Source organism: Anopheles arabiensis, chromosome 3 (assembly GCF_016920715.1).
Source record: "Anopheles arabiensis isolate DONGOLA chromosome 3, AaraD3, whole genome shotgun sequence".
NCBI classification, from domain to species: Eukaryota; Metazoa; Arthropoda; class Insecta; order Diptera; family Culicidae; genus Anopheles; species Anopheles arabiensis.
The window spans coordinates 62,035,081-62,060,497 of NC_053518.1; the positions used below are offsets into that span (position 1 = coordinate 62,035,081).

At 40.4% G+C, this 25,417-nt stretch overlaps 1 protein-coding gene across 1 annotated transcript; it reads right to left on the reverse strand.

Annotated features, from left to right (window-relative positions):
* Positions 1 to 765: 765 nt before the first annotated feature.
* On the reverse strand, positions 766 to 18,989 carry LOC120903384 (sodium-dependent serotonin transporter). Its single transcript, XM_040312795.1, has 7 exons — positions 18,129 to 18,989; positions 7,957 to 8,410; positions 7,481 to 7,754; positions 6,938 to 7,411; positions 3,885 to 4,085; positions 3,656 to 3,823; positions 766 to 2,580 (listed from the first exon to the last, which is right to left on the reverse strand). Exons 1-7 carry the CDS (start codon positions 18,676 to 18,678, stop codon positions 2,500 to 2,502), a joined length of 2,202 nt encoding a protein of 733 aa, XP_040168729.1. The 5' UTR covers positions 18,679 to 18,989; the 3' UTR covers positions 766 to 2,499.
* Positions 18,990 to 25,417: the final 6,428 nt, after the last annotated feature.

Here is a 25,417-nt window from a genome sequence, read left to right on the forward strand (position 1 = left end):
TTCTATTGTCCTACCCTTTAACATTCATCTTTAACTGTTCCTGGTCCTTCCCAAAAATGTAAAGGCCACGTCGTCAGCAAAACCGATGATGTCCGCTCGTAGTCCTTCGAGCGGAAAGCGGAGTAGGTCGTCGTACGATACGAAGGACATCGTGTCGACGTTGGCGCCAAGTTTAACGAGGCAACGCACCACAACGTCAGCTGGGGCAAGCGCAAGTCTATTTGTACCCATGGTGATGACATGTGTTTTTGCACGAATCCGCAACACGAATATTTCCTCACGAATTAGGTATTTTCTTTCACTAAATTGTGCAATTAATCACGAAAGTATATTTCTGCGAATTCACTGCGAGATTTATTTCAATATAGATATCACTCGCGAACACGTCTTCACGACCCGATGGCCTTCGAACGAAAGAGAGCGATCTCCCGTTACTTGATCCTTTGATCACTCTCTCCCGGATGTTAGAGATCGCATTCCTCTTGTATTACACGTGGCGGCGAGACGTGTCGTCACGCGATTGGTCGAGAGAGAGAGAGATTATAGTATGAACGCGTTCGAATTCGTGTGCGAATACATTCGCGTTCGGGCTTATAGAACGAACGCATTCTTCTTATAGCTTATAGCGAATTCGGCATATAGAACGAACGCAAGTCGACTTTTTTCTCTGTTTCGAGTGGACCGTTTTATCGGTCACCAACATGCTTATCCGTAACAGACGTTTTTCGGACATTTTTCTTTAACTAATTCTAATTACTCCAGTCATTTAACTTATGAAAGCAAACCAAACTTCAAAGAACTTTATTGTCCGTGTTACTGTTTTCTTTTGTGTTCCAACGAACGAGATTCGTATAACACCTTGTTAACAAAATAAACTCTGAATAAATATCGCTCGTCTTACCATCAACATCGGGATGTGCCCTTTAGTTTAGCAGAGTCTGATCTTTCCACGTTTCACAAAAACCGAACAGCAAATGGCTGTATTGCTGTTCGTTTTCTACTGTCCTACCCTTTAACATTCATCGAGCACTAGTGTAATTATTGTTTACTTTTCCTTGTCCTGTCATTATAAAACCAATAACTGCGCAGATGTAGAGTAAGGCAATAAACAAGTGTAAAATGTAGTCATTTTTTCTCAACTTAGTCTTTACTGTCAAACATATTCGATGATCGTCATCGATGATCTTCATAACATCAGGTTCGTATTGTGAGATGCGTTGTACAGGATTTGTACAGGATCTGTGGTCGTTGCTCATGACAGGCTTTTTTCAACGCCAATGTACTGTTCGGTGTACCAGCTATTGTTCATACCATACTTATTGCTACGATTAGTTTCCATAAAAATAATCCTACCTTGCAACACCCAACAGATTTTACGCTGCACACATTTTATATTAGCTAACATTCCAAGTATGTATATAAATCCTAGTATATGGAGATATAAATATCGGTTTAAATATGTTCTTCCAATTAGTCTACTATAAGTTGTATCGTTCGCTAGAAATATGTAAAACTTTATAAAAGCGTCTAACAACAAGCATTATGTCCGGTAGCCGTACATGATTCGCCTTGTATGAGCTCTTGTCAGAGGTCGTTAGTGAGACATTAGGTTCTAGATTGGAAAACAATCGATACTATTCAACGATAACCCTATAGCAATAGTCTCATCTGTCCCACGTTTCTACTTGGAAAGGGAAACTTGATCTACTTTCGACATCGACATCTGTGTCTAGCACAACAGGTATGTGGCGGGAGCGTTAATCAATCTACTCGTTCTCTTAAGTTGAAAAATAAATCTCTAATAACAAGCTCAATCATTTTGTCCACCATTCAAAAATACAATTCCTTCTAGTTTTGCTATCTATCTGCCGAATGGATGGATGTAGATCTATTACAGGATATCCTGTAGCATTAAAAAGCGGACAAACGAACCGTGTACCGTACGTCCGCAGATGGCTGTAGCTACAGACAACGGCCACCCTCGTCCATTGTCCACCAGAAGATTTACACCAACCATTCGGTGGCCAACGGAAATGTGAGCTTTCCCCGGATCGTGTTCGTCGCGGAATAGCACGGAATGGCCTGGGACAGCTTCAGCCCGAACGGATAGCAACCGGTCGGAGTTGTGCGCGTATCCTCCACAAGCAACACACAAGTGGGACCGATTCCAGCACCACATCCGTGAAAACTATCATACTGACCACACCCACCATTGGCGACACAGGCGCACTGGCCTTGCCTACCAAGCGTACATCTATAGTTACCGCAGCTGTTGCCGCTGCCACTGCTGTTGCTACTACAGTTGCTGATGCTTCTCCTACAGCCTCTACTACGCTCGCGGCTACAACGGTGAGCACTATTATGACTACTACTACTACGACAACGACGATCATGATTAGCGACGGTAATGGTGACGTTTGGGGAACAGCAGGAGTTCGTTGGTGAATCGAGGCGCACGAAGATGCCACGCCGCATGCAGCTTTCTTCCGCGCAATCATGTCAGACGGCGGTGCCCGTGTACAACTGGCCGGGAATAGCCGTCGGTATTAACGGTTCCGGTTTGAACGTGCGTCTCAAGCGCTAATAGGACAGAGGAAAAGAGGTAATGTTAAAATGCATAATTTAACATTGCTATCGATTGCAATTATATTATTGATAATAAGGTAACATTTTTTATACAGATAAAAGTTTACATTCACTAGCTTTGATAATGTTGGTATGACTGCACTATTTCAAAAATGAATATGAATCAGCTTGTAGCAAATGATAAAGTCATCAAATGGCCCCGTAAGAACAGCATCCTCGAGGCGTAGGACAAACAAGTTATGAATAAACCAATCAATTATTATGGCCAAGCCCATAAATGTGGCTATCTCAGCTTAGTCCATGTGGTTAGGACAGTATTAAAAATATTCCTTCACTCTTAGGTTTATTCCACAACCAAAAATTTATGAGATCTAAAATGTATGATTTTCTGTCTAATCCAATCGAACTAAATATGAAAAAACTTCATTAAATTATGATGCAGCTTGATAAAACGCCTACCATATCTATATGAACAGTCGTTTTTCACGATTTCCGGAAAATCAGGATGAGATGAAGACGAACTCAGTGAATGTATAAATTGTGAAAAATATTATGTCATATTTTAGTATCTTTGTTCAAAATTTTAGGACCATAATTTTATGACTTATCACAAAAAAAACAATTTAGGGGGGTACCATAACTATAAAGACATTTTCCAAGTTCACTTTTTTGCAGTTATTGATTGTTTTGAAAATACAAACCAAAGTATGTAAACATATTTTCAAAAGCTCATTTTAATTTTCCATGAGAACCTCGTAAATTTAATAAATAAAGGTCCAAAACTGATCTGATCAAATGCTAACAAAAGCGACACAAAAACGATTTGTTAGCAGAAACCAAATGTTTGCTATTGTTCCATGCATAGTTAAAGAAGGTAATCGAAACCTCTTTCTTTCCTTCCACCACCCACTTCATCTTCGATGAATCAAGCGTTGTCAATTCTATCTTTTATTGATCAAAAGAATCCTTCAAAATTCAATAATTTAAGGGCCTTGTTTTACTGTTTTAAGATAAATTATAGAAAAGCCAGCAAAAAAATAGAACAAGTAATATTTAAGTATATACTTACATCATTACAGTTGCCAGGGCTTATCAAAAATTTGTAAACCATATACGTCGGAATGCACAGAACCGATGACAGTGTCAGTGCCCAACCGGCAGCCACACTCCACTCAGGATACTCGTATTCCTCACCAAGCATTTCCTCATACCCGAGCAGAGAAAATATCAAAATGCACTGAAAGAAACATGATTTTTGGTAAGATAACAAAACTCTCCACACATACGATGATACTTACGAACAAAAACGTCGGACTGATGTACTTCCAGCAGATGCGCCAAAATAGTGACGGTTTCTTGCCCAGCATTTGTTCGATGTCGGCGGAGAAGTTTTCCACACCGTAGAACCAAAACACGCCGGCCGCTTCGACAAATACCACGAACAGTATCGCCAGACCGGGCCCGTACACGTTCAGGAAGTTTACCAAGTACACACCACCCTGCAATCGAAAAGTGTGAAACGTTTAGAAATAAGAGCACGAAACACAATGAGATAAGACACGCAGGTTGAATGTAGATTTCACATTGGTTTCAGAACAATTGAAGCGTTCAAAATCTCATAAATCGTGTTCGATTAATTCAACAAAAGTCACTGACCAAACACACACACACTCGCGTTTAGTGAATGAGTGGATTAAATGTAGCTGACCAAGCAATGCATACACGAGAAAGATACATATCCAGTGCAATGACACGGAAAAGGATGATCCTTTCGCACGCCTTGCCCACTACCGCTACGGCACACCTACAAAAGGTACGCACAGAGGGTGTGAGGATGGACATGTTATTGCGAGATAAATCGTTCTCATCCAACATCAACCCGCCAACCACCAATTCATTCTACTCGTCTGCAAGCCGTAAGATTAAACACGGAGCTTTAAACGGTTCTCCATTAGCTCATGAATAAAAACATGACCACCACCTCCCTCCTAATGTCTAGTGGAATGCTCAAACCCTCACCATGGCGCCGTAGGCACGTATCGTAAGTGATTGAATTAACTCCGGAACATTATTTATCACTTGCCAGCCACCGCGTACACAGTCACAGGACTCCAGGCCGACGGGAAGGGAAAAAGGTTTACTTATCAATTCAAATGCCGTGAGAATGTCGGCCCCATTTCGACGGAGTGTTTTCAATGGTCAGCATGGGCACTTCTTTTATCATCTGTTGCGATTGTGGATCCTTGTTCTATGGAAAGTGTACTTAAAATGGTGCAGGAACAGACAGCAGCAGTAGAAAAAATGGACTTCGCTATTTTTCACTGTTTTTCCCATTGCTCCTTCAGTTGGTCATTATCTTCCCGGCAATCGACGGAGAAGTGGTATAAAACTTCCATCAATGCCACAGCTCATCAACCTAAACTACGGCAGCATCGTTCACTTTACGCCGTTCTAGTAGGAGGCTTTCTTTGCTTTGTCTGTGCTTTGCAATTGTATCCCGAGGATGAAATAGTTCTTTTTTTTACTATATCAATGTTTCAAGAAACGATTGAATGACGCCTGTTCATTGCGTTTCTCTGGAACTTGTTATACCTAACTTAACGGGCAACCAATCAACGTTTTATGTTTACCACAAAGGCCGATTGCGTGTCCGTTCTTGGTAGCTATATTTATTTCCTTGTCGTACTTTAACATCAAACAGAAATGTGCGTGCTATTGTTCCATAGCCCAGTTCTATTGTTTGTATATGCATTTCATGACCTCTTGAGCGTCCCATGGTCATGTATTGAAGAATACTAAGGTTCTGTAGCAGATATGGATATTACACCAGTTATTGAATTATCTAAACGTCTAGCTTTTAGTGGCGGCGAAAAGCAAGAGAGACTTAAATGCTAGAAATGGTCGAACCTCTGCGTACATCGCCTCTTGTTTTGCTAAACAACCGTAGTTGACCTAAAACTGCTATAGAATTCGGGTTCTTAGACTTGAACTGGCGCGTCGTCATATTTCTTTGCATATTTCATATTCTCTTAGGTGGTTTTGGCAAGTGGCGAAGGACCTTTGCTACCGCCGTTATCATAGATAGTTTTAAACAATTGGAATCTGCGTTATTGTTGAAAATATCCAATAAACAATAGACAATTTGTGTTATAGTAAAAAGAAGGAAAATCTTATACTAATATCACAGAGCCGGTTTCGTAGTACAGTCGTCAACTCGTACGATTTAACAAAATGCCCGTCATGGGTTCAATCCCCAAATAGACATCCATCTATGGTCGGCTGACTATCCTGCTATGGGGGGAATCAATTAGTCACTGAAAGCCAAGCCCACAAGTGGGTAGAGGCAGGCCTTGACCGACATCGGTTGTTGAGCCAAAGAAGGAGAAGAAGAATATCACAGAACAAGGTATGAGGTATAAATCATATATCTGTTTATCTAAAAAAAATCTATGTTTTTTACTAAACAGATAAGTAGTTTATTTTCAAAAATGCCAAATCATTCATACTTTTGGGAACAAAAGTTAAAGCTTAACCAAGAAACTCATATGAACATTCAAGTAAATTATATAAAAAATGTTTTTATATTCTCTTCACTCCCGGAAAGCCCTCTGAAGGCTATGAAATCTTAATCTCAAAATTGAGTAGTTTTTCTATCGGTTGTTTCATGAAAATGGATGTAATGTGCAGGACTTGTGCATCTACCTTTTACAAAACTTTTCTTGTCCGAATTAAGTAAAAAACATGGAAAAATAACATATGTCTCTCGGCCTTAAGATCATTGCGTACTTAGTTTAATGATAAACATTGCGGCAATGATAATTAACTCCAGACAACAGAAAAATTGGACAAATTTACCAAAAACGCTCAATTGTGTTCATAGCAAACAAATATTAAGGCCGGGGGACACTGTCCGTATTCGCTAGTGTAATTTCGATTTTCATTAGCGCATCTGGCGATGCCTGGTGGAAGCTTTTTTTGGTCGTCGGGAGAATGGTTGCGCCGGATCTCAAAATTAATTAGTTATTTCACCGTTTTTTCGTGCAAAATGACTGAAATACTTGCACAACATATTTATCTATCAATTACAAAGCTTTTCCAGTCCAGTTAAAGTAAAAAAACATGGAAAAATAACGTAGTTTCTGGAGCGGCTCCACATTGTTTGGCAAAATGCTTCGGTCAGCCGCCGCCAGATGCTCTTGTGAAAATCGAAATTACACTAGCGAGTACGGACAGTGTCCCCCGGCCTTTATGCTCAAGATTTCGAGTTTTATATCTGCTTCTATTTGGTAGAAGTATCATAGTCACAGTGTTTCTGTAATAAAATAATTAAAAATAAAACCATAATACTCACGTATGTCATTGTGGGTAGTGCACAGATGTAAATAAGTCCTAGTAGTATCAACACAAACAACTCCCGGCGACGACCGATGGTGCGGGGATACTCATCGCACAGTGCCGTTATCATCGCTTCCAGCCCGCCGAACGTTGAGTCTAGCCCGAGCGTGATCAGCATCAAGAAGAAGATGATCGACCAAAAGACGGACCCCTTCATCATGGCGATCGCTTCCGGATAGACGATAAACACCAAACCCGGTCCCTCGAGACCGACCTCCTCGATCGATTTGTTCTGCACCTGGGCCATATAGCCGAGCACGGAAAATATGACGAACCCGGCCAGAAAGCTTGTGAGACAGTTGATGCTGCTCGTGAGCAGCGCATCTCGGTAGCAGTTGTTGTTGAACTTGTTGTAGCTCGAAAGCGCCAGCAGCGTACCGAATCCGGGCCCAAGCGAGAAGAAGATCTGTGACGCTGCATCGATCCATACCTGTTGAATGAGCGTGCGTTAGGAGGAGGAAAAATAAACTCTGCAGGACAGTACTCCATGCACACTTACCCGTGAGTTGTTTAGCTTATCCCACTGTGGCGTTAGATAGTAGCGTATACCTTCGGCAGCACCGGGCAGTGTTACACCGCGGGCCAGCAGTATGAGCAGCACCACGTACGGTGCCAGTGCCGTCACCCATACGACCTTCCCGGCACTGCGGACACCTTTCCACAGCGAGAAGTACACCAGCACAAACACGCCGAAGACACACAGGGCGAGCGAAGGTTTGACCGGTCCCATAAAGTCCAGCCCGTTCGATTTGTACTGCTCCAAAACTTGCCGCCTAGATAAAAGATATTGTAAAAAATGAACACTCGTGTTAGATGAAACAATAAGTCACCTCATCAATCTCAGTGGTATGGATTTCATTGCTTAGCCTCACTTTACGATTCGTACTTTAGAACCACTGTACAGCCGCACATCTTGTTTATAGTCCACTTCCAATCATCCATTTCTCCATTCCCGTTCGGTTCGAATGTACTTACTCGAAAAATTCCCTAGCTGGGCTGGAGAGAGCGGGAGCGCTGGCACCTCCGACCACTCCAGCGACCGTCGCCATCGTGCTGGTGGTCAGATTGGACAGCATCGTTGGCAGCGTGCTGGACAGCAGGTGGTGCTCGTACTGGTAGTAATGCGAATGGGTGGTGCCCATTGTCGAGTTACCCAGTGCGGACGCAACCAGTGTCACACCGGCCGACGCTGCACCCGTACTCATCGATGACATGGCCGTTGTCGTTGCAGTCGCCACGGTGGAGGTGACCGTCTCATTTACCCTCCCCGTGACCGGTGAACAGTTCTCCGTGTTCCACGGATTGCCACATTTGGTCCAGGGCAGCTCGGAGCTGAACGATGCGAACAGATAGTAAACGGCCCACCCGATGATGGTGTTGTAGTACATGCCCATGTAGATATCGATCAGGCAGATGGCGTACCCGACACCTGTGCGGTGAAGAAAGGGAAGAGAAGAGGCAACAAAAACCATTGTTAAGAGATGCATGTGAGATGCGGCTGTGAAGGGAGACGAAAAAGCATCGTAAACTTGCATTCGATCCACATTTCCCACGGCAAGGATACGGGTTTAAAACATATTACCTCAACCGATTGAGTTATTGGTCAGTGACGCATAAAATCGGATAGCGTCCTCTGCCTTGTGGCTCGCGTGATTTACGATGGTAAGCGTCCGTCCGTATTTATTGTCACCCTGTACCGGTGAGTATTGGGTCAAAATCGGGATTCCGTTGGTGTCGCGTAAACGTGTTACCGTGCCATTAAAGTCGGTTACCCACAAAGTCGGGGTAAGGCCCGACAATCAGAATCGGTTTGCACCGAAACTCAATCATACGCCTCCCCGAGGGGTCATTTTTGGAAGAGAATTATTTCTCAATCAGATCGATGCACGAGGTGGGTCCGATATTTTATGTTCCAATTGTAGGGCACACTTTCAATCCAGGTTGTTACAAGCGTTAGCTGGTTATCATTACTACCGTATTACGATATAGCATCAATAAACAACAACATGATGGAGCATTAAAATTATAAAGAGGATTATCCTTATTTTCCATTACAGAATGTATGCGATGTACACCGTCTTGCAGGCAAAGATTCAAAATAATCTATAAACAGGTTATATGTTTGTCAGGTAAATGTAGGTCAGATTAACATTTATGGGCCTGAGATTTTATGTTATAACTGTAAAGCACGGATTCGATTCGGGTTCATACAACCATTGGCCTGTCATCCTTAACACCGTTTTATTATAAAACAGCAATACACATCAAATTGATGAAGCATTAAAATTATAAACGGATTGTCCTTATTTATGATTAGCGAAATGTTTCCAAAATGGTTTACGAGCAGAGATTAAAAATATTCCTAAACAAGCTATATGCACGTCAGGTAGATATGTATGTCACATTGTCAAATCTAGGATAAAAATTCTCATGTGAAACCCTTTTCATCTTATCTTACCGTGCACGAACCGTGCGAATAGACACATATACTAGAAAACCGCTACTAACCCTCTCGGGCTTATTTCGTACACCGCAAAGCCAGATCCGAAACATACAAAAATTCAATTCTACGCTGCGTCCCAGAAAGTACGACCCCGGTGGTATTGTCCGGAACGAGTATTTACGAGTTTGCACAATGGATTTAATTCCCTGTCTGCCGTCGCGGCCGGCAAACACTATCGGAGATGGTCTCCTTCACCTTCCCTCGAGCCTTTCACGAGCTTGCGGTTCCGCATGTGCATGTTCTCGTTCTCTCGCATAGTGTTCTTAGTCAACGGTAAACACTTGCGACTTTTCAAGTGTCGTCCGTGTGCTGCCTTTCTAGGGCAAAGTAAACCCGTTCTGTATTTCCATCCCGCATAACCACTAACTTTGCTGAGGGATCCAAGTGGGATTTACTTTTCCCTTGTGGTAGTTTTATCGGAGGTGAAGTGACTGCAGGTTCCTTGTCCGTGGCTCTCTCAAAGCAGTGGTTTGGCACACAAACAGTGTGGTCCACGGGACCACTTGTTGCTTCCTGCTTCGGTTGCTTCGCACAATTGGTTCACGGTAGTTTGTGTGTGTGTGTGTTTGGCTACCGCACCGGCGATACTGCAACGATTCAACAAGTTACAAGCACTGGCCCTGGTTCATCTTCCCTTTTTAGTTCGATAAGACGAACCTCCACCGCAAAGGACGTAGACCTGAAAGGAGACAATGCATGGCACGACACCGCTCGAGCCGTCCGAGATTCACATCGGTCGGCCAGTCGTCCGATTCCTTCCTTCCGAAGGGAAAATGTTAATGGAGCGGAATGGAAAGCTTCTGTTATTGTTTATACATTCGATGGTAATCACAAAATGGACTGACCTTCCTTTTTACACCCCTCAAACGTATCCTCTCCCTGCCGGCAGTGACACCATCATCACATCGTTTCCCTGTTTTTACGTTCACTAGTGTACGAACGACTCTACACGATTACCCACACCGCTCCACATTTATTCCGTCAATACTCAGTCACCGACAATTAATCAGAGCTGTGGAAAGACGGGGAGCGTTTTTGTTGATGGAGCTACTCGCTCCATGCCCGTTATGCCGGGTTGCTATCAAGCTGATGGGTGAATTAATTGCTCGTAACAACTCGTAAAAAAACTCGTCCTACTTTAAGCTGCATGACGTAGGCAAACGTTGGTCTAGAGACGCACAAAAAACACACGGACACACCCTCGGTGGAAAGGAATGGCCCATCCACAGTGCAGGGCAGGTTAGTGTTAACGCACCCGGAAGCAAACGGAAGCCGGTGGTGTGATGCCCGAGGGGATGGTGGAAATTAATTTACAAACTCGCTAAACCCGCATGAACATTAGCCATTTCTATGCGTCCTGTAACCGGCTTGTCATCTCTGTGTATATATATATATGTGTGTGTGTGTATGTGTGCCTGTGTTCAGTAAGTTCATAATTTATGAAAGTCTGATTTCAGCAAACCAACGCGAAAACCCTACCATCATCATCATCACCATCATCACCATCGTCTTCAGAGACATCCACCGGGGCATGGATCACATCGTGACCGTGCCCACTCTTTCCTTGCCATTGTAGGACATTGTTTGTGACGTTATCACTAGTACTGTGCGTTCTTCAACGACAACGACTCCTGGCACGGTCATAGGGGCATTTTAGGGACAGTGCCGGAACAAACTGTCACTTGTTGTCTCAGCCAACCCCTCCGCTAAAGACGATCGTTGTCAAATACCCTCGTTTAGCTAAGCACAATTTTCCCCCTCATCGTTAGGATTTTTCATTCACTCTAGCATCTTAAAGACGGTTAAAAATTAATTTTGATCTCTTCAAGCTTTGCTTCGATATTGAGCAGCATGACGGTGATATCTTCTCTCCGCACTAGCGTCACACGCAGTCAACAAAAAAAAAATCCGTTCAAAAGCACTCGTCATCGGACGTTGATTTTCGAGTAGCTTCTTATAACCCTGCAGAAGGACGTCTAAATTTCACACATCCGGTCGGTCCCGCAGCGTATGCAACGCATGAAAGGGTGGCAAAATTTAATCTAATTCCTGCCAACTCTCAATCTCTGCAATCAATACCATGCTCCAAGATGGCTTAGTAGCGTTTGCGTCCGAAGATGTAGGCCCTTGTGCACTGTACTACAAGGGAAGTCGGCTTGGGCGGCTCGGTTTGAGATAAATGGATGCTAAATTGTCTATTCAAAAACAATTTTAAATTATTAGCCATTTTTAAGGCTGATGGCAGTGACTTCTATTAGAATGAGTCTTGGGATAGCGGATGTCTTCTAGATAGATGATGTTTCTTCGTTTTTTTTTTTGCAAAATTAGAACAGGACAAAGTTTCTTGCTACATTTGAGCTTGTTGTTTCGTGGTTTGAGCAAGGTATCAATGTTTTCATTTAGATATATGAGTCAAGGTTAAACCACGGAACCACAGTAATTAAGCTGGAGCTCTGCCAGATCAGTTTAACTTCATAGATACTGGTTGAAAATCCTAGCTTGCAATTTTGCTGGCATGGAAAATGAAGGACAAGTTGGGTCTTTAATTAACTTAGCAACACCGGTAGTTATACAATAGTAGAAGCAACGATCTACTAGGCTAAGGTCTACTAGCACATTTAAAGTGTTCCACCAGCTGATCGCTGTGGCCGTGTGACTGTTTACTTTATCATTCTAAACCTAGAATCCCGTCCCAGTGAGTTTGTCAGTTTATTCCCTTTTTTAATCGTATTCATGTCCAAAGTTCATGAACCGATCCCAATCATACACCTGATTCGTTACAATACTACTCTTAGCCTACCAGCATAGTGTTAGTCTTACAAAGTCTTTACTTTCTTCTCACTAGTACTCAGGGATCAGAAGATTAAATTACATGCATGACAATTGTTGTTACGTATCGAGCTTCTCCGGCAGGCCATGTTAAGGATTGGCCCTCGGGAAGAGTCACAGGTTCGCAGTGGAAAAGCAAATAAAGCTGACTTTTGGACAGAGTCTTTGACACTTTTCCTACTAACATGTCCTTTCCGCCAGTTGCTTCTAATCCATCGGTTGGGAAGTCTATGCAGTCGAAAGGAGGTGTCTAACACAGAAATCCAGGCGCTCTGTCTTATTTTGGATGTTGAAGAATGATGTTTACTCCAAGAACTTCTGCGTGTGAATCTCTTCCACTTCAACTCTCTGACTCTTACCGAGGGTCAATCCTCGGTTTCCAGCGAGATCTGCCTGGAAAATCTCGGTATGTAACAGTTATTGTAACTAAAAAGTGCAAGATTATTATTGTTCTTCCTGACATAAATTATCTATACAGTTATTCCAGATTAATAAAGACTATCTGAATTAATTGACTCACAACTCACATACACATACTAAATACAGTCTTTCCCCAAGCTACGCAATTTTTTTTATTTTAACAGTTAAATAAATCCCTATAATTTTCTCAGAAAATTTTCAAAAAATAAATTTAAATATTTTTGTATGTTTAAAATAGCTTAAAAACATAAATAATCGAATCTTCTATACGATTTGCATTACATATGTAATTTAGAGCATATAAGTGCTAAATTTAATCAAAAATAACCATTTATGTCTCCGAAACGCATTATTCGCATAACTCGGGGAAAGACTGTTCTTTCAATAACTGTAATTAATACATTGTACTTATACCATGCAATTAACAACATTGTAATTTAAAAACATCGAAGAGGGTTTGAAAGAGTGCTGAATTCAGATAGACAAACATGTTTGAATCCAGGTCAAACATTTTTAGTATAAATTTGTGTACTTAGAGGTAAACTTGGTGTCTTAGTAGAAATGATATGTACCATGACAACGGGATTAACGCAAGTAAAATTTCATTTAAAAAACATTTCTGATTTTTGTGAAGTGTTGGTCGTCTTAGCACAGAAATTTAAAGAGCAAATTAATTTTGATTCATTTTTAAACTATAAAATTTGTACAGCAATGTTAAGAAAGTATATTTATTAAATTAGCCTCTGTCTCCTATAAATACGCAATAATTATCAAGTCTTATATTCTACTGAAAACTCACGCTTAACTCATTTATCGCACTTAATCATTTTACTTTCATACTTGGGTCAACAGACACTTAAATGATTCTCAAATCCGGAACGCATTCTACTGCACGTAAATACACACACACTCTCTCTCTCTCTCTCTGATCTCTCTGATAACAACAAAACACTGCAATAAAATGCTTTTGCCTTTGCAGTAAAAACTACTCGCAACAGGTATTATAGCCGATAAAAGTAAAAAACAAACCACTGATTTGCTGCGAAAACAATTCACATTTTGAAGCACTCCCATTATGCTTTCCAATCCAATTCTTCTGCATAGACGCACCATCTCAATACGAACTAAGTTCCAGTGGGCAAAAAAGTAAGACCATCAGCACCAAAGGACATCGACTGCGAAGATGGGGAGCAAACAAAAAATGGAAAAAACAACAACTTCAACCAATAATCGTTAGCACTTGTCAACTTGTTGTACGGTGTGCGTTTGCTCCCGTTATTCCGTTTCATTCCGGTTTTCCCTTTTTTCAAATTACTTCTAGCGAATGTTTATGGACGTGTTTTATTGCCTAGCTACCTGTAACTGCTGTGACCGTGCATTTTGTTCCACCATTTGTCGTTCGGATTTTGTGCGCCTTTTTCCCTGCGGAAGCAAAATCCACTGCTTTCAAGTGTTGGATTAAGCAAAAAATATGTGTATGTGATTACGGTAGCGTAAAGTGTACGGGGCGAGAAAAAAAAACTACTTCTTCACTATTTCAGGAAACACTTCCAGTATCTTACACTACAACTGTAAGGGTAGGGAACGATTGTGTTGATAAAGGTTCACAAGAAGATTGCTTGAATCCTTAAGCTTACTTTTGAATTGATTTTCCACATTGAAGCACACCATATATTTCACTTACTATTTCAGTATATCTTTATTATTATTTGCGGTATAATGTTGTAAGTCGTTTGGATGTATTTTGCAAAACTTTTATTTAATTTCAAAATGTATTCTTTCTATTTATTTATATATTATTTCATGCTATCAGCAAAAATACTTTAATTCTCATTCTCAAAGACTTTTGCAAAAATATACGTAGATGTTTAAATGACTATTTTGATAACTTCTGATTTTTCTTCTTCTTCTGCCTTTTTGACACAATAATCGTTGTCGGTCAAGGCCTACCTGTACCACCGGTGGGGCTTGGCTTTCAGTGATTTATTGATTACCCGTAGCAGGAAAGTCAGTCCTACGTATGTGCACAGCAAATTTTATCTTCCTGGTTCAGTAAAGTTTTCTACTGAAACGGTTCAGTAGTAGAATATTTTTCTGGTTTTCAGCATAAATGTCATATTTTTACTGTTATTTTTATTAAAACAATTTACTGAATCCATTTCAGTAATACACATTTTATTGAAAATCGGTAAAATCGGTGTCAAATAGGTCGTTTCACTGAAGATCAGTAAAACAAATTACTGAAAATGCAGCAATTAATTCTGTCAAATCGACCTGTCAGTCAGAACATCAAAACAAAACAACGCGATGTCCTCTTGCTCATGATGTGATTTGGTAGGCGCTTACAGACACCCCGGTAAAATTTCAGGTGAGATTGCAGCTTGCGGGATTAATTTGAAACAATTGCCAGCCGTGTTAGTATGTACAATCGTAACTACAATTCACTGTGCTTACGGCAATTTCGTGGTGTCTGTGAGCGCTTACTGAACCATTAACACTTGTTGCGACAAAATACAGTATAAAAACTGTATCAAACAACATAAAATATGGATGAATATGAACTAAGGGACTGGCAATCTCTGCGCATTAATACAACACTCAATTTAAAAGGAAAATTTCGTCACTTTTTAATCGCTACCAACTACTGAAAAATCGGTAATATGAAAAAAGGCTTTACTGTGATTTCAGTAAACAGGCTGTCATTTTGGCGAGCCCCGAACATTACTGAATGATTCAGTAAACATTCTTTTTACTGAAAGGATTACTGAATCTTCACCTAAAAAAACATCAATAAAAAAATTCTGTGTGGGCCCGGTCCATTCAGGGTTTAAACTCATGACGAGCATTTTGTTAAGTCGTGCTAGTTGACGACTATACCGGAAACCCCATTTTGAATATGAACGCAGGAATATCTAGCGCTAGGAACTACCGTTTGTGATAAAAAAAATTGCCTATGAGCAATCCTGGTATGGATCAGATGCATACCATAAAATGATGCTTTTTAGGAGGCGAAAGCTAAACTCTCCTTTAGAAATGACGTTTTGCTTACCCATACAGCTTTTTCCAACTCATATGCTTTCCTTTAAATCAGAGATGATCCGCCATCACCATCATTGCGCCCTTTTTGCTCTCGCAGGGATCATCCCTCCGAATCAGCATACTTGTCCCGCGTGAAACTGATATCCAACGCGAGCTACGCTAAGCACCGTTTCAAAGCTATAAAGTGAAATCCGTCCGCATGCCCAAGGAGAAGCGAACAAGACAGAGCCATGTAAATAGAGCCCTCGAGTTGATGAGAGAGGTGCAATTGATTTGTTGATTTATTACAATATGAACGCTGGATGAAGTAAAGAGGGAAACAAGCACGAACAGGTGCAACCATTCCGAGCACACACACACAAAAAGTCTAAACGTCTTTCAAAGTGTAAAAAATGGCAGCGTTTTGGTATTTCCGAGTGGCGAAGGGGTAGGTACAAAAAAAAACCCGCTCCCCGAAGGAAACATCAAATCGAAGCGCCAAGCGATTCCCTAGACGCGCACGCGAATGTGAACAAAGCGGGGGAAATCATCTAAATGATGAGTGATTCTCATCCTCGCACGATTTCGCCCTTTTCCTCCCCGTATGGAGGATGGATTTTTTCTTGATTTTACCCTTATTTCTCGTATCCGCTTAGAGTCGCACTTCGATCGTGAATTGACGCGAAGGAGCAATTGTTACCATTACGCCGCAGGCACGTCTGTGTCTGTGCGTGCTACGAATGGTATTGAGTGTGTAAATGTTCGCCCATTTCCACTTCCTACAACAAATCAACCCAACCTGCCTGATTTGTCTACGGTGCTTGATTGCTCGCATCATATCCGATAGATACCGATCTTCTTTCGTCGCCCTCCTGTTCATGTTGGCCAGTGGGGAAAAAAGTTGCTCCCTCAAACTCTGGCCCAGCACCGTTCTGGGCAGGTCGACCGAACGATCGATCCCGTGGAACGTTGAAATGTCACGTACGGATTTTCACGAAGCAATTGTACGCTCGCTCGCTCGCTCGTTTGCCTTCCCGTTGACTGTAGCCGCGAACAGTCAAATAATTCGCATACAATTAAGAAACATATTCTAGACCACAAAAAGTGACCTCAAGTCAAGATATTTTTTGTTCCTTTTTGTTCTGCATGAAATCTTTTCGTTCTCAATCGTTTGACGGCTTTAACGAATTTCTCAGAAGGACCGTAAAAAGACGCAATGGTAAAACGGTAAAATTCAGTGTAAAACAACACCGGATACCTTTGTAAAACTTTTTTTCATTACTACCACTTCTAGCCCTACGTTTTCTGCTTTCCCAATCCGATTGGGTTAATTAGTGAAATGGCAAACTCTCGATTTTATGCCTTTATGACAAACCTTTAGGTTTTAATTGGGTTTGCCTTTTAGAGTCTTCTTCCACCCGTAAAATCGGGCCCCGTCTTTTATAATTGATTTAAACAATTTTGAATATATATTTTAATGCTTTTTTAACACTTCATCTGACGTAAAGAAGGGGTAATTGGTCATTCCTTTATAAACACGCCGAGGAAGTGCCAAAATTGTGGTTCGTTTGCTTATTGTGTACATTATTTTGTATTGAATCTATTACTATTACTATTGTTCTGATACGGTCGCATTCATTCTTTAACCCTTTGACAGTCCCTGTGTTAAGCGTAATCTTGCTGTGTCGGGTTGGGAATTTATTGAATGTTTGACGGGAATTAGAAGAGTTTAATACTAATATAGAAAATCGGGCATGAACTATAAATTGTGTAAAAGTGAACTCCGGCAAGAATTGATAATTGTAAAAGAACTTAAAAGCATTAAAGACATCATTGAAATAAGAGCTATCAAAACATTGGTCCTTGGAGCTGGTTTTGAACCATGTACTTATAGATAAACAGTCACAATGTCACGCGACGATTGCATCGAAACGGAGAACAAATCAAATTCTCAAGTCCTTAGGAACCTTAAAACTTCGGTTTTTCTAGATTGCGATTATTTTTTTTCAGTAGGAACGGTCCTGAAAGGCCGTATTGCTGCGTTTCAAATTATTGCTTTAGAAAAGTTCATACCACATAAGTTAATTATAACAAGCGTACGACTCTATGCATCAAAAGCAAACGATTTTTGATGATAGATTTGCTATTCCCAATTCATGAATTTAGCTCACAACCTTATTACTTGAACATGCATGAAAAGACATTTGATGATTTTACGGAAAAAAAGTTTTATAATAATTGCTTGTTATACATTGTAAATAATTTAAATTGCAATTACCATCAACATTAATATTGATACACTTTGAAAATGGTAATTCTAACCAATATTGTTGGATTTACATTACGTTAAGCTTAATTTACATTTTCCTCCACTTACCTTTTAAAGCCGGACAGATGCGCTTCCAGATGGACAGACAGCCGCACCGATGAAACTGACCCAGGGCAAGCTCCATGTAGAACAAGGGCAACCCGCCAAACAGCAGCATAATGCAGTACGGGATGAGAAACGCACCACCGCCATTCTGATAGCAGATGTACGGAAATCGCCAAACATTGCCCAAATCCACCGCAAACCCAATCACCGCCAGCAGAAACTCCGCCTTCTGGCTCCAGGTCTCCCGCCGTCGTTCACCCGTCAGGGCCACCACAAGGCTACGCTCCTTGCCACTCTGCAGAACCTGTGCCGTCTCGGTGGTGGCCGGGTGCGTTGGTTTGCTCGTGGCCGAACTTCCATTAGAGGCCGCTTCTTTCACGGCGAGGGCTGCCGTATCGGACACGGTATCGGGTGGCTCGCCGTGCCCTCCATCGGTCGACGTTCCGTTAGTGCCGGGTGCCGCCGCGGTATGCCAAGAGTCACGCTTTTTAGCTCCCCGCGAACCGGAACCACCCGAACCGGAGGAATTGGTCGTCCCCGGCTCGGTACCCATCGTTGGCGCGTTGGTCCTTTCGTGAGACTTATCTTCTCCCTTTGTACGATGTTTGATCTGTCTACCGCCCGTCTTCGGTCGCAACGATTTCCAACGAAACCTATTATTTCCCTGCAGCCGCTTCTCAAGTCTTTTCCGTTGTACTTTGAGACAAAATCAATTTGTAGGACTTCTTCAGCAAACCAAAAAAAACCCGCTAGAACGCGCTCCTAAACGGGCCCGTAACCGTTTCCGTCTCCGATCGATTAAACCGCCGACTTATCATCTTCGCTTCCGAGAAGGAACAGGGTTGTGGTCGAGCGGTTTTTGATAGAATCGCTGTGATCATATTCATATGAATAAATCAAGGTTGGTAGTTAAATAAATAGAATTTTCATCTAATGGGTCTGCTGAACGCAAACGGAAACATTTCCGGTAACGATAAGCTGCTGCTCGCTATCGTAAGAAAAGGTGAACGCCAATTGGTTGTGAGAGCAATAAAGGCAAGTGCAATACATTTTTTTTAACCTTAAATGACTTAAAATTACATTCGACCTGCAAATAGCTTTATGGCATCATCTTAAGACCACTTTAAGTATCCTTAAATGCAATATGATATTATAAATCAGCGCTGTCAAACTCATTTGACCACGTGGGCCAGAATGCATACTTAAAGTAATAGCGCGTGCAACAACCTAGTGGTTATAGTATTTGCTAACCTTTGACCCTAAGCAGTTGTTTTAATACTAGTATGCATACATTTTTAACTATAGTTCAGAAATTCATTACTATAGGAGATTTGTATAGTTTTGTGTCAACTAATGAGATATAGTTGGTTCGCAAAAAAATGTTGCAGCTACGAGGTAGATTACAATCTCGTTCTGATTTAGTACTGTGCTTGGTAATGGCTATAATGGTTGCTTTACCGGTTGCAGAATAGTACATTTCATTGTGTCATTTGTAGAATAAATATTTTTGAGCTTGTATCGATGATAAACAGCAAGATTTGAAACAATCAATGTTGATCTTAGGTAATACTTTACGCTCCTGAACGACCTCTTAGGATACGTGAGCTGTTAAGACCTACGTTCTCAAGATCTGCACATTCCTACAATGCGCCTATTAACCAAATGATACATAGCTTCAACAAATACCAAAGATTCTTCGACTTCAATATTAGTATAGCTCAGTTTAAAACCAATTGTCTCTCGTTTCCTTATTGATAGCGCTGTAGCTAAGTTTGTAGATGAATTAAGGATTTATTATATAAGTACGTGTCCCAGCAAATCTATGCAAGATACTAAATGAGAAATAAATAAATAAATAAATACCATATCAAAAACATAAAAATGTTTGTAAAGTCTAAACTGAGTAAAGTAAATTACTCTTTTTCGTTCACTATTTCAGCTGACTTCGTTTCGTTTCGTTGAAGTAAAATGTTCTAAGCTGCATCAAACCAAACGAACCTTGCATAAAGAATGTGATACTTCCACGAAAAAACATGCTAAAAAAGTGGAAAACCTTACATACAGCGCCTACCATAACTATATGGACAGTCGTTTTTCGCGATTTGATCGTGTAATCGCAAGGTAGTTTATAGTAGGTAGTTTCATAAGGGCTGGCTGGGTTAGTAATGTAGAATTTTCATGTATTAATAATTTATTTGAAATATTGGTAAGAGTATGTGAAAAGGGTATTGTGGTAGGCCCATTGCAATTGAATATGGTATTCTTCTATATTTCTTGAAGCGATTTTTATTTTGTAGCGATCTAAGAGAACATCGATGGTGAAGTAAGTAGTGAGAGGCAAAAAACAGGTTATAATTACATTCCTTAACTATGTTTATAAGAACAGCAAACATTTGAATTTGCTAAAAAATCGTTATTGAGGTTTTTTGTCGATCAGATCAGATCATTTTTGAACCGTTAGTCACTAAATTGATAAGGCTCTCATGGAAAATAAAATTAATTTTTGAGATCTTTTTACATACTATGTAAACGCATAATTATTTACGACTTTAATTTTTTTTCTCTCGGAAATTGATCGGAACCACAAACACGCAGAAGTTCAAAGTATGTATTTGACTTAAGATGTCGCAGACTACACCAAACTTTCATGATTTTAAGAGCTTTATTTAAGTAACTTCAATTTTTACTAACAATTATTTATAAACAGTTTGAAATTATAATTAAACTAGCTGGCCCGACAAAGTGAGTTATTGAAAAAAAAACTAAAATATTCCCTTATTGCTTTGTTACTTGGGATAGTTGTATTGTGCCCGCATCCCCTCAGGATCCTATCATCGAGTGTAAACCGCCAGGCTCCTCACACCAAGTGTCAAAGTGCCGTATACAACACAACAACAATCCTGCTCTTTGTATGGGAGTTAGAAAATCATTTTTAAATTAAATTTAGTGTAACATCTGAACGATTTTTAAGTCTTAAAACCTATTCTCATACCACCATAAGGTGTGTGCAAAGTTTCGTTGAAAATGATCCAGCCGTTTCGGAGGTTGCTCGCAACAAACACCGTGACACGAGATTTATATATATATAGATTATGTCAAGCCGGTCTCGTAGTACATGTTAGCCTCGTTATGTTTGCCGGTCTCGTAGTACAGTCGTCAACTCGTACGACTTAACAACATGCCCGTCATGGGTTCAATCCCCAAATAGACCGCGCCGCCATACGTAGGACTGACTATCCTGCTATGGGGGGAAATCAATTAGTCACTGAAAGCCAAGCCCACAAGTGGGTACAGGCAGGCCTTGACCGACATCGGTTGTTGAGCCAAAGAAGAAGAAGATTATGTCAAACCCATGCCATTAAGCGATGAGAAAATTGGAAAATGTTAAGCAAACTTTCATTTAAATTGATCTAAATTTAGTGGACCAGTTTGACACCCCACCATGAGGCTATGTAGTGATGAACAAACTTTTCGGCCAACAGATCGAAGTTCTGTGAAAATACTCCTTGATCAATAGAGTTCTTCATAAAGTACCACATGTAAAAAACCAAACATCATATGTTTAAAAGCTTGAAAGGAAATATAATAATATGACGGGAAAAAGACTACCATCTAGGGAGCAAAGAAGCATGTGGCTCGCAAACCGTAATTGGCCGATTTCTTGACTAGAGGACCCGTACCAAGTAATTCGTCAATTAAAAATTGTGTGTATTATATCTTTAATATATTTATCACAATGTTTGGATATCTGACCGGTCTCATGGTACAGTCGTCAACTCGTACGGCTTAACACTTTGACCGCCGGCCTGACGTCACAGTTTGCGAGTGAGCACGTAGCGCATGACAAGAGAGCGATGAGAGCGATAATTGTTCGTGCGACTATTATCACTCTTTTGTTTCATTTCGATAAGCGGCGTAGCACATGTCGTTCTCGTTCTCTCTTTCCTACCTCATTCGTTATCAAGAGAATTGGTGAGCGTCAGATACAGAGCTGAGCGGTGAACAAAGCCGTCATGCGATTTCATATGACGCGGCGCTTAAAGTGTTAAGATCTAAAAACTGAAACAAACATGAACCATTTTTTCCGATGTGCTCGATTCAATATTTTCAAAAGTATTTAAAAATTGATATAAGCAAGTTGAGAACTCACACACTGAATGCTACATAAGTTCATCTATCAAATAATTTCACAATCTGCGCCCTGCAGCGATCGATTTCGATCGCTGGCTTTTTTCACCCTCTTTCTCTATGAATAGTCTCTCATCAACTTTCAACAGAACTTATGGCAACGGGAAGCATATAGCAAAAGCTGCATCGTCTCTAAGGATCAGAAGAGAATAACTGATAGAAAGCCACCTAGCGCTCGTACCGCTCTTTTATTTTGTACTGAGTTCTCCGCAGTAAGCCAGCGAGGAATGCCAGCGCTGAAAGTGTTAAACACGAAACTTGTAAGTTTTGAATGTTTTTGCTCGTCTAATTTAAGTTTCTTTTGAAGTAATAGAGTAAGAACCCACGAAGAATCCAGTTCAGACTGATACCTCATTGAAATATATCTAGCACTATGTTTTTTTGTTCTTTTTTGTTGTATAGAATAATTATGCTATCCGTGAAGTACCAGGCGTCTCCATGGAAATGCTAAGACATTTGCATGTACCAAAGAAAAAATAAAAAAAACTGTTAGAATTCTCGTGTGACGTATACATTTAAGTATTGAAAATCTGCCCTCGGTTCTTCAGACAACAGTTATTCCGCTTGTAAAAAATGTAATACACGGGAGTTGTCAAACTCTTATAGTAAGTTCTTGTAGTACATTGTTTTGAGTTCTATTTTAACGCAGTCGTGAATCACAAAATCTGTTTAATCATAAAAACCGACCTTTCTATTCTATTATATTCTATTGTTGAATTATTTGCTAGGATCATGAATTTCATTCAAAGCTTCGCATTATTTTGATGCTGCACTAATGCTTTCGAAACACAGTATCTTTCCAATGCAGTACAAATTATTTAGTGATTTTGATATTGCGATGCCATTACAAATATAAATTCAATCAACCAAAGCGAACTCCTATTGTATTTTTACGCTCATGCTGATTAGCTATCGCTCGATTGAAACACAAATGTCGAGCAAAAAACTTGGCACAAAACTTGTATTTTCTTCTTTCATGGAGACGCCTGGCCCTTTACAGATAAGCATTATTTTTGCTGCGCCAAAAACAAGAGCAACACAAAAAAGAAATCATACCACAAACAACCGTACCGCTACCGCGATGAAAACCGAAAGTCAATAGCAATTTAACCTTTACCTGCGCCAAAGTTTCTTGAAAAGTGATAAGAATCGTTCTGCGTAATGGAAACATTTAGTGATTCGTCGTAATAACTTCATCCCGACAACCGCAGCCAAAGTCAAACAAACTCGACCCATTACAGACCATTCCAGAGAGGGGCAATCGCGTACCAAATGCGTATCGGTTTGGCAGAGATCATTATCGCGTAACCCGGAGTTGGGAGGCTAGTCAGTGCTGCGTCCCTACCCAGCGCCAAATCAACTCACAGTAAACGAAGTCTGTTTGGGTAAAGCATCTCTTTGCCCATGGATTTTTTTTTTTTTCTCACAGGTGAAAAATCACGGACCAAAATACGGCAACAGACCATGACAAACATGACGAGCATCAGTTCGAATACACAAACACACAAACATAACGCAAACAGCTTCAAAGCGAAACTTTTGCCAAACGAAAACACGCACAGTGGTCTGGTTTTAACGAAAAAGGTGCAAAATGAATATGAAAGTGGTGGAAACCAGCGGCACTGGATGGTAGCTTATGTGCGAATGAAAGTCAAACAGTTATACAAGAGCAGATGAAGCAACCCAAAATACAACAAACAGTTTAACAGAATCGTAGGGCGTAGATTAAAATGAAACCGAATCGGAAACCCGTTCGTTGGATTGAAAATGTGAATGCTGAAAAAATAAATGAGACAAAAACAAAATTTTCTTTCCATTTAAAGCCTGTATGTATTTTTTACGTGATTACCTTATCTGTAAACAAAATTAGCAAGCTTTTTTCACTCTCGCGTACAATCAAAAATACACTCGTCTTGTAAAAAGATCTTATCATTCCTAATGAAAGTTATAGGCGTTTTTTGTTTGTTAACGAATACCTTTGCAATAGAGAGAGAGAGACATAGCGAGAGAGAAAAAAAGAGACGGAGATTGGGGGTGGGAGTAAAGGCTTTTTCTTTCTACCACAAACAATCCACAGCGAAAAGGTTGCCTAGTAAACCGTGGGAAAGTAAAGGATTTTAAAGGGCTTCAAAGATCGAGATTATTACCGGGGACATGTTTTCTTGGGATTTTTTTAGAGCACTTAAAGAAACTCAAAGAAGACAGAATTTTGTGTTGTATTCTTACTGATGTCAAATATGCAGCTTTCCGGTATCTGGGTACATTTTAATATGAAGGCAGATTTCCGTTTTATATAGCCAAACAAGTCAAGCAATCTGAACTAAGCGACCATTTAACGGAAACCATACCGAGAGCAGCAATATTCCATAAGGGTTATTTATTACCACTAAATAATTTCCCAATTGACCACGGTTAAATTAACAAAGCTGCAAAGCTTCCCGTTAGAAATTAATCATAAATGTATAAAGAAGCGTACCAGCTGCATTACCTTCGAGCCATGCATGACCTATGCTTAGAAGAAGCTACGCTACCATTGCTTTTATGCGCTTTCGCCCACATCTTTCAATCATTGGGAAGTTTTACGTTTCTAGACAGCTTTTTAATATGGAGATTGACACTTGGTGGCTGAAATTATGCCAACACTCTATACGAAACCACACGCTACATTATCCACAGATTTTCAGTCTAGATTATTTCAGCCTGAAAATATGATGCATTGCTAGCTCGAATAGATTGGTCAAGAATGATTGAAACATATTTGATCAAGAAATGTTAAAAACTGTTTCATTCGATATTTTAAAATGTATTTAAAGAACTGTTACCCAATTAAAATAGAATAGAAAAAAATGTGTTTAAAATGCAGCTTTATTTGTACACAAATAGTAAAATCCAATATGGCGGAACGTAACATTCAAATGAGTGCTCCTAGTAAGATGAATGTTATTCCATTGACAGGCTGAAATTTCTGCTTTCTGGCTTAAATTATAAAAGGAGCCATTACTATGGTCTTTTATCTTTCTTTCTTTTTTTGTTCAGTCACGTTCCTCCTGAACAAACAAAAACGCGTTAAGTTGAATATCTTTGCAGCCTGCAGTTTTTGCCTC